Here is an 11,023-nt window from a genome sequence, read left to right as displayed (position 1 = left end):
TAACTTAATAAAGAAAAAATCAGTTTTTAAATGTAGAACAGAAGCATTTTTAAATTTAACGTTATTTTTAAATTATTGTGTGCACTTGGTTGGTAACTGACCTTAATTATAAATGAGTATGATATTTTGTGGGCCACACTTTTACGCTTTTTGATTGTTTTCATACACTTATCTCCTAATATAAGTAAATGTAATATTTAAAATTAGAGTAAGTCTTAAAGTTACACGAAACTTAAAATTAAAAAAAAAGTTCAATATGTTTTATATACTTGAATGACTGAATCATCAAAATTTTTATCAATGTAATGCTATAAATTATTGTCTTCCCGTACTCTAATTCGGGAATATTTTCCCATGTGCAGTAATCTTAACTATGAGACCTCTTGTTAAAACTTCGGCCATCGCACAGAAAGTGCGAGGGAAAAACCGTGATGAAATGATGAAAACAAACGTCCACTTGAAGGTAAAGGATAATAACTGATTTTCAAAGAACAAAATAAATCATCAAATAATTTAACAACTAGCTGTTAGGGAAAAGTTTAATACACAAATGGGAACGTATGGTCATGGTTAATATAAAAAATATCATGACTCTGTCCCTTAACGTTTTTCTCACGTGCTCCACGTGCTCTGTTTTGATTGTTGATCAATGTCATGATTTGGTAAACGTCGACAACAAACTCGAAAGTTAATAAGCATGACAAGATTAGAATGTAATTAAATGAAAATTCATCCCCAATAACATATTCATTCATTATTACCTGCCAAATAGTTGATTTGTTTGAGAAAAGAAAATTAATTCCTGACATTGGTTTTCTTAAAAACACGCTTATATTTAGGATGTTATATTTTTGTAGGATAAATTCTTTCTGGACATACCATAGAACGTCCAATTATGTGTCTACCGTTTCACTATTGCCAATAAATAGTTCCTCGTATAATGCTGATATTGGAGGCAGTTACTGTGCATACGTTGTTATAGAGAGACCGCTAGAGCCCAACAAATTAACCTGGATGTCTGACTTTTGTTTCAACAGTAGTCGAAGTTTTATCTGTGAAAGTGAATCAGGTATATGTTTGTTAATGTCATATTATCTTCTTTATTTTAGACAGTAGTAAACTAATATTGATCTGAAACAGTTATTTTAATCTGAAAAGCTCTTAAAAGACTAGACAATGCATTTCTTAATCAATTTCAGTTTGGGATTTTTTAAGTCTATTTTCAGACTTATTCACAGCGGTACATTTAGTATTTTTGAAACAATTGGATTGTAGTCAATTAATATCTGTTCAGTTGTAGTTATTTACCGTTATACGATATGGATTCGATTTAGTGTTATTCAATAGAACCAGTGAAAAGAAGTATTTGATAAGTATTGTTTTCAAATAGAATTCCGATGGAATATATTTTTGTATCACTCAATGACTTAACAAAAATAATTCACATATTAAAAACGAATATCACTTGCGTTCGATGCAATTGTTTTCGTAACAAAGTAAAAGAAAGATAAATTGTCTGTTCTTGCAATGCCTTTGAATAAATTTATGTAGCATTGTCGATTGAATCATGCTCAACCAAATTACACTTACACAAATGCATGTATAAGTTAGTATCATTAACAGTACCAATTTTACGGTCAACGTAAGCGCTTCTTATCTTCTAGTTAAAACCATAACCAACACCATTTTGAAGGACGACAATTCACTTTGCCTTTTTAATGTGTATCTTTCAGAGGAATTCTACTACACCCAATTTGAAAACGTGAGGCCTGTTGGCCAAGGGTTAAACATAGTATTTGAAGTCAGACTAACCAGCTTAGCCGATTGTTTACTGAAATGCAATGAAAGTACTGAAAATGGAATTCCATGTGAACTGTTCGTTTGGAACAAATTGAATTCGACCTGCCAGTTATTGAACATACAACAAGCGGCGTTACCGTTCAACGAGAGTAAATGTTGTTATTGGGATGAGACATCTAAACAATATGAGATGCATGTAGCTGAAGGATGTACTACCTATGATAGGTTTATTTATACACGTATGTAAATGAATTGAGTCTACCTAAAACTTAACAAAATGGTGAAGAAAGGTATATTACTTGTACCTTGTGTTTCGATCTTATAACTTGAGGGCAGTACATTGTTCTTCATAACTTTGTGTTAAACTAATGGTACTGTTTTTCTTTCTTTTTGACACACGTATTTCTTCAATAACATGTACGTTAATTATTTGTCAGTAACGTTACAGATTGCGTAGTCATTTTGATTTTATGTTACTTTGTCGCTCCAGGTATAAAACTAGCAGAAATGTCGTAAATATTTCTTGTAACGTTTATACAAGACTGAATGTGCATAACAGGAAATGCTTACCATATCTACACATCGTGTCTAACTCCATTTTGAGTTTCTGCGATTCCTTTTGTTTGATTTGAACAACGATTTATATATTTTCCATTTATGTATAAGGTGTGTTGTAGTTCACCTTGTCCAGATGTCATGTGTATGCTACTGCTATCAATGGGCGTCCGTCTCATATTCATTTGAACACAAATCTCCTCCTCTGAAACTACTAGGCTAAAATAAAACTTGCTCAGATAAGTTCTTGTGTATCTAGGTAACAAAAATGCCCCGTGAATCCTCCTGTCAGTTCATATGGCTACCAAAGAAAGAAAAAATAACAAAGGGAAAAAATGCAAGTATTTTCGGTTATCTTTCTTGTAAAGTACTAAAAATAGGGAAGATTTGTTTGAACTTATGAGAAGTTATCATTATCCATTCAGTCAAAACGTGTCAGACGACTCCTTGAAGAAGTTATTGCCCTACTTAAATGATAATACATATCATCTTAAAAACTATAATTGACAGAAAGAAACGTTAAATAGCAAACATTATCAGCAAGATTGATAAACGCAGCAACATTGATAAAATCATTAATTGACTACTTACAGGAGTTATAGACCACAAATGACGATTTTTTGTACCATTTGCCTTGTCTTTTTGCCTATTATCTGAAAAATTTTAATACATAGAGTACCTTTACTAAAAACTACTAGTATATTTTGAAAGAAAATGCTTATTTATGGACAAAAGCAATCTTTGCTTTGAATGGAAACTGTCATTTGCTTGTCCAGTAATTAATACCTTAGTACGTTTATACCTGTTTCTTCATATGGTAACAACTATACTTATTTTTGTAAAAGCAAGGATTGTCGAAGATTATCCATCTGGTGACGAAATCACAACATTGGAAAATGATGGTCCTTTGAGTACTACTATCAATGCAAAACTTACAGAAGCGTTGTCTTTACTTCAAAGCAGCAGAACTATGCCAGTTCACCGTGAGTATTGGTGTGATCAGTGTACTGTTTTCTAAACAATGTTATCTTCTCCAGTCCACTGTTCATATAAAAAATTGGAGAGTTGTTAAATTTAAAAACAGCAATACAACGGGAAATAATTTGTGTGGACTTTATAATCGTTGTATCTTTGGAAGTATGTTCGGCCAACTGCAATCGAATAAAAAACAATATTTTTAAAAATCTATTTACTCCTCATTTTACATATTTTTATCTTTTCATGTCATTCCCAGTTTTGGTACAGAATAGCGCCAACGTTTTAATTTGTTTGTGTAAATGAACTATGGATTTTTTTTCTGGACAAACAAAACAAATCTTAACTTTTTACATTTACTTTGTTTTATCAGGTGCCCACTGTACAAATTGTATTCCAATCGTTTCGGAGATAAATTTCCTGTATGAATGTTTTTTTTTCTATAGTTACGCAAAACAAAAAAATGGGTAAAACATACTTCAAAAACCTTCATTCAAGGACAATAACTCCTAGAAGAAGTCGACTTACAATTTCAGCCACGTTGATTTATGAGTCAATCGTTTCTTGCTGATCATATTTGTTAGTAAATGTCTTTATATCTATTAAACATTTTAAGATAATTAGCAAAACCAAAACTAATAGGTAAAAATCGACATTTTAAGGCAAGATATACCTGAAGTAGTCGTCTACAAATTTTGGTCGACATAGCTATAGACAGCGCGTATATCTTAACGTTCTGCACATTTTTTAACCATGTTGGTTGGCAGCGGGTTATTAAACACACTTTTAAAACTAGATTCCCAAGTTTGGTTCAATTTCGTCCTGAAGTGTTAAAGAGGAAGAGTTTTGTAAAAGTTAACGGAGGACACCAACAGACACTAGGCGATAACAAAACCTTAAACTTTAAGCCAGTTGATCAAACACTGATATTTAAAAAAAAACCTTAAAATAATGTAAGGTGAATGGCACTACATGTAATAAGGAGGATAGTTGAAGAAAAGCAGGCAAAATAGTGTAAATGAAACAAGATGACCACGAACTGAGACATTTAAAAAGGGGTCATGTACATTGAACTATATATATATAAAAAAACTAGCACGAACGCCATAAAAAAACAACGCACGAAAAATTGGTGGTTTTGATTTTATTTAGTTTCCAGCTTAATGAAAATGGCAAATGAATGCAAACTTTCAAACCTTCATGGTATATCCTAAAATGTGCGGTATGGGCTTTTCTCATTGTTGAAGGCCGTACGGTGACCTATATTTGTTAATGTCTGTGTCATTTTGGTCTTTTGTGGATAGTTGTCTCATTGGTAATCATACCACATCTTCTTTTTTATATGCATAAATGCAAAATATATTTAATACAATGGCTATGGTATATTTTATTATCCAATTGTTTCATATACTTGCCTTCGGAGAATAAACTGTATGCATTGTACATACAATTAACGGATCAAAACAGCCGAAGGTAAATGTCATTACTGTTTGATTCTGTACATGGATGTATTAAAAATTTATACCCAGGTAACCCACAAGGAAATGGTTTTGCATAGTAGTAATACACTTTGTAAAAACAATATCGACTAATGTATAGAAACAGAATATGGTATTATTTCCAATGAGTCAACTTTAAACCACAGATCATTAGACGCGGATGTACTATACAATGTCAGCGTAGTCATTTAAGAATAAGTGAACCGTAAAGTAATTCACGGCATTACAAATCTAAATCAATTGAAATGAGAAAAACAACGACTGATTTGTTACCCTGTCGACGCACCGGGTATCGCAAAAGAAATAGCACAATCGTGCATTGTAAAGAACGTCATCGTTAGAAACATTACTTAATTAAACATGAAGGAAAAATTTTGAAATAAGTATTTGGTGGGAGCACAAAACAATATGGCAAAATGCATGATAAAGCAAAGTCAAAGAGTTCATCGGGAGTTGATAGAAAACTGATGGTGTATCATGTGTATTAAACTTATTAAAGTGGTGTTGCATGGTTTGGGGTTGTTGTTCGTATCTCCCCCTTGTCACGTTATGTAACATGGTTTTGGCTTGTTGTTTGTATCTCCCTCTTGTCAAGTTATGTAAATGGTTTTGGCTTGTTCGTATCTCCCTCTTGTCACGTTATGTTACATGGTTTTGGGTTGTTGTTCGTATCTCCCTCTTGTCACGTTATGTAACAATGTTTTGGCTTGTTGTTCGTATCTCCCTCTTGTCACGTTATGTTACATGGTTTTGGCTTGTTGTTCGTATCTCCCTCTTGTCACGTTATGTAACATGGTTTTGGCTTGTTGTTCGTATCTCCCTCTTGTCACGTTATGTAACAATGTTTTGGCTTGTTGTTCGTATCTCGCTCTTGTCGTGTTATGTTACATGGTTTTGGCTTGTTGTTCGTATCTCTCTCTTGTCACGTTATGTAACATGGTTTTGGCTTGTTGTTCGTATCTCCCTCTTGTCACGTTATGTAACATGGTTTTGGCTTGTTGTTCGTATCTCGCTCTTGTCACGTTATGTTACATGGTTTTGGCTTGTTGTTCGTATCTCTCTCTTGTCACGTTATGTTACATGGTTTTGGCTTGTTGTTCGTATCTCTCTCTTGTCACGTTATGTAACATGGTTTTGGCTTGTTGTTCGTATCTCTCTCTTGTCACGTTATGTAACATGGTTATGGCTTGCTGTTGGTAGCTCCCGTTTAATTTTCATAATCTACATTTACAAGCATTAAACAAAATTTCTACTTTGTTTTTCTCCCCCATCTTTTTAAAGTTCATTGCTCGAATGAAAACGTGAATACGCACAGTTAAATGCAAATTCCTATCCTAGAATATATTTGGTTTGTTTCTAAATTAATTAACGTTATATACCAAATAACTTCATACTGAAAATGTATCATTTTATAACATTTTATAAAGCTGTGGTCACACCTTACGGATAGCTCAATCGGACGCCCAACGGATGAAAACAAATATTTTCCGTTGACAAATTTTTATCCGTTGGTGTACTGACCAAATAAAACGGACTCGTAACGAATGCCTAACGGACACACACAGGATGTGCAACATACGAGAAACGGAAACGTACCGGACAGAACGGATGTCGAACGTACAACCAACGGTAGAGTACCGCATAAGGTCCAAGGACACAGTTATCGTCCTTTGGTTTTCGTTGTCTACGAATATAGTCCCTAGTGTACACAGTGTATAACTTGCATGTTTTATTTGATACACTTTCCCAATTTATTTCTTGATATTAAATGCATGAAATATTAAGTAGGGGGATGTAATTACATGTGAAAAAAAATTTGGGTGCTGAATCTTTATGTTAAGTAGTGAATTGGTCCAGTTCTAAAAGGTCAAATTTTATTACGTCTGAAGCTGTCAAACTGAATTTTACACCCCCTTAACACAGAATTGTCAATATTTTGAGTTAGAGCTGGTAGAAATTTCTATAATTTTGATATTATTTGTCTCACTGGTAGTACACTACACTGTAAAAATCTTTTTGAGAAAGAGCAGGTGCGATTTTTTTAATTTGAATTTATTGTCTAAAAGAAATGCACTACGAAATAGCTGTGTTCTCGGGCCATAAAACGAACACATAACGGAAGCGTACCGGATAAAACGGATAAACAAGATAAGCGGAAAATTAAAGGCGGCAATAATAATACATGTAAATCACACACACGTGACCTTAAAATAATTAAAAGGTTTCCGTGTAGCTGCTTGATTGTGAAAACGTGCTCTTACTTCAAGATCCAAAATGAATAATAAACATTCATGACACTCAAGAAATCTGACATACCAATAATTGGCATTTCTGATGCAAAATTTTCAATTGGCAATTATCCGTTTTACATTCGGTACGTATCCGTTTTATCCGTTATCCTTCCGTTTATGTACATTTCACATTCTTTCATCATCCGTTTTATCCGTTATACGTCCGGTAGAAGTCCGTTGGTGAATTGGTTTACCGGACCTCCAACGGATGAATAACGGACAAGTAACGTATACAAAACAGAAACGAAACGGACGAGTACCGTAAAAAACGGACTCCTACTGGACGTTCAGCGGACACTTTATCCGTTGGACGTCCGTTCAAAGTTTTGAACATGCTCAACGGACGCTGAACGGACATGAAACGGATATGAACAGACGTCTAACGGATAAGAACGGACGTCTAACGGACATGAACGGATGGCAAAAAAGTTGTCCGTTCGTCGTCCGTTCGCGCTATCCGGCTTTACGCCTAGTGTTTAATCAGGAAAAATTTTGTACAAAATTACTGTCCGAGAAATATTAAAATAATTTTGTAATTACAATAATTTACCTTTAATTTTAATTTCAAATTGTTACATAAACTTTACAATTGTATTTCGAAAGAAACTACATTTTTTGTATAATACTTGAATACAATACGATGTAGGTGCTCCTATATTATCGATAGAAATTTTGAAATGATATACAAATTGAATTTTCTTTACTTATTTTGCAGATCTGAGCGGAGCGAAAAAGCCAGTGTCAATTCCTAATACCGAAGGTAATAGAAACGATAATGGTGCATGAATATCATCACCAGGAGTTAAAAAAAAAACAAAAAAAACACAACTTTCGACTAAGATTGATCGTAAAGTCATGAACGATTCAGTATACTTATGAACAATCTTAGTCCTGAGTTTTTTTGTGAAACCGACTCCTGTCCTGTAAGCAATGGTTCGGTACTGGAATTATTTATAACACACTTTTCGTAAATTCTACGTTGATGATTCAGACATTATGAAGAAACTAAGGATCTGACTCTTTCTAATGCAAAGTTGATAGAATTTGGCTATTTTTATGTCCCTTAGAACCATAATACTGTGAAGCGTTTTAGTCTCATACATCCCTGGCTTGAAAAGGTTTGTGTTTGAACGTTCATAATCAAGATGAATCCAAAAAGGCAGTGTTTTTTCGATTTTCCAAAACTGGGTCTATAGCACAGCTGATTGACTATTATTTTCCGAGGATATATCATCAAATCAGTTTGTCAGTGCTTCGGTACTGACTTGATGGATAACACTTGTTTTGAAATTGGTGAGGTTGGTTTTTTGTCACTTTACAAGATTATCAAAGAGAGGCGAAAGATACCAAAGGGACATTTAGACTCATAAGTCGAAAATAAACCATGGCAAAGAAGAAAAAAACAAAAGGCAAACAACATGAACAACAGTATACAAAAAACGACAGAGAAAACTAAAGACAGAGCAACAGGAACACCACCAAAAACCGTGGGTGATCTCAGGTGCTCCGGAAGGGTAAACAGACCCTGCTGCTGCACATGTGACATCCGTCGTGTTACTCCTATAAAAAAATTATATCATGTGATTGGACATCACGCAAAAACGAATGACAATTGACTTTTGTCTTACCCGAAGACATCACCAAATTCTAAACCATCGGTCACGTAATTGTGTTTTTAACCCTGAAACTTAACCAAATGTGAAATTGAAAGACGTGTTTCATTACAAAGGATAGACGAGACTGTTACTGGTATAAACACACATTAAAAAGCACAAGAAACAACATTTATAACTAGAGCAAGAGAATCACAAACCCCTTGAAAACAAAACAAAAGGTGATCTCAGGTGCCCGGGGAGAGTAAGTAAATCCTGCTACACATGTGGCATCCGTCGTGTTACATTTAAAATGTAATATTTTGACAGCTGTGAGCATTGTGGTTGATTGCATAGATTTTTATTTTGAGTGATGGTACAATGTATATCACCTTAATATTTTTTATTCTTATGAAACCCTTCTCTACAGTAATAATGAAGATAAAATAGTTATAGATTAGATCTCATTACTCACTCGAAATCATTCTCAATGAATACTACATAATTAATTCAATTTCTGCTTCAAAATAGGACATATTTATCTTTTGATGTCTGTCTTGGTTGTCGCAGTAGCTAGTTCAATTGGGATGCTGGTATTTATCAAATATCTGACAATGACGTTGAAGAAACACCGGAGACCCAAGGTATGTGATCATTTATAAACTTAAAGACGGTAAAACATAAAGCAATATGTATAAAAGATGCATTTATTCATGTTTGAAAGTCATAAGACAATGCTATTATGCACATTACTGTTCTGAGAGTCTTAATCACTAGTTATTATTATATAGACAACGGTGATTTTTTATAGATTTACCATTGTGATCAATTAAATCGTTTATTTTCACCCGTGAGACCCCCATCCATTATCCGGCCGGATTCTCACTTGAGAATTCCAACTGAAGATTTGCGTCTAGATACTTAAAACTATTTTATAAAGTGTGTCACATATCAACAATATGTAGTCCATGTGCATTTTAAACAACCCTTTACTTCACAATAATTGCTACATCTGCATCAATCTTATCGAACTTACGATCTTCCATTTCCCAAGTGCAACACACAAATATTTATACACCAAAAGATAACAGTAAAAATAAAGAAAGAAAAAAAAACATAAAGGGAATCTATCTAACACCAGTAACATGGAAAAGAGTTTTGATATTCTAATTCTATATAATACAAAATCAAAATTAACCGTTGTGTAAATAAAGAATAACGCCACTTGAGACTGAACACCGCTATGAATTGAGCATGTTTTATGAGTGTTTGTTGGTGAGTCGATTTATCGTTCCAATAAAATTTAAGTTGTCAAATTTTTTTACAGCATAAGTTAGCAGAAGTTCACAATTCAACCAAGTTTTTTGTAATAATTTAAAATGAATTTTACATTACGTAAAAATAGTGCAAATTTTATTCTATAAATGTTTTCATATTTTTGTAGGATCTATAAAGTACAATACAATGATTAATTTCTCGTTTCTAAACATAAATTTGACAATAGATTTATGTTTTAACTGTTGCACAATAATCTATAGATTGAATTAATTTCACATCAACATTCAGAAACACGTATTTTATTGCATCTACGTTACGAAAAAAAATCATCTCTATATATATTATTAGAACATCATCGATTTTGTTACACTAAAGGACGTTCAACGCTCTCATATATTTCAGGAGGATAACATCATTCATATGATTTACGAGAATAAACAGGAAAATATTGATTGTATGTCAGAAATTTGTGACGATGACGACTTACCAAAGATGTACTTTAAAAACAATCCACCGATGTGCCACATTGATATGATTGAATGAATTGTTTCACACTAATTAAAGAAATGATTGTATATTTTGTATCAATATAAAATAAAAGGATATGGAGTGGGTACAAAATCGGACACAATACATAAAAAAAAATATATCAATGAACAGGGCTTTTATTCCTGTTCTTCATCTTGACAGTTGATGTAGGGTCTTCAACAATGAACGAATCATTCATACCCTAGGACAAGGTCAAGACGGCCCCTAGCGTCGACTTAAGCGGTACTATTGATAAAAATAAACCACAGTTCACCTTGCTCCCAAATCGCCTGTATCAAATTTATTGTCATTTACTAGCACAAGGTATATACCACTGCTGGTGGAAGTTTTGTGAACGAGAGTTTCACCAGCGTAGTAACAGTGCTTTGGAGCTGATATGATTCATAACATACACTTGTTTTCATTCCCCTTTGATATTCAAATTAAAAAGAAATTATTAACCAAAGTTGAACTATATGAATATGGTTACTCTATGTGTCGATTT

General features: G+C 33.4%; 1 protein-coding gene across 1 annotated transcript; it reads left to right on the top strand.

Annotated features, from left to right (window-relative positions):
- The first annotated feature begins 1,757 nt into the window (after positions 1-1,757).
- Positions 1,758-10,611, top strand: LOC143074474 (uncharacterized). Its single transcript, XM_076249916.1, has 5 exons — positions 1,758-2,039; positions 3,201-3,338; positions 7,836-7,880; positions 9,244-9,356; positions 10,393-10,611. The coding sequence occupies exons 1-5, from the start codon at positions 1,991-1,993 to the stop codon at positions 10,531-10,533; spliced, it is 486 nt and encodes a 161-aa protein (XP_076106031.1). The 5' UTR covers positions 1,758-1,990; the 3' UTR covers positions 10,534-10,611.
- The last annotated feature ends 412 nt before the right edge of the window (positions 10,612-11,023 follow it).

This window comes from Mytilus galloprovincialis, chromosome 5 (assembly GCF_965363235.1).
Source record: "Mytilus galloprovincialis chromosome 5, xbMytGall1.hap1.1, whole genome shotgun sequence".
Lineage (NCBI taxonomy): Eukaryota > Metazoa > Mollusca > Bivalvia > Mytilida > Mytilidae > Mytilus > Mytilus galloprovincialis.
This window is presented reverse-complemented; position numbering and strand designations above follow the sequence as displayed.

Excerpts from the sequence above, each read along its gene's own strand:
- LOC143074474 (XM_076249916.1), top strand. The coding sequence starts at position 1,991 with ATGCATGTAGCTGAAGGATGTACTACCTATGATAGGTTTATTTATACA. Across the intron at positions 3,339-7,835 it reads CAGAACTATGCCAGTTCACC|ATCTGAGCGGAGCGAAAAAG; the intron begins GTGAGTATTGGT and ends CTTATTTTGCAG. Across the intron at positions 9,357-10,392 it reads AGAAACACCGGAGACCCAAG|GAGGATAACATCATTCATAT; the intron begins GTATGTGATCAT and ends CATATATTTCAG.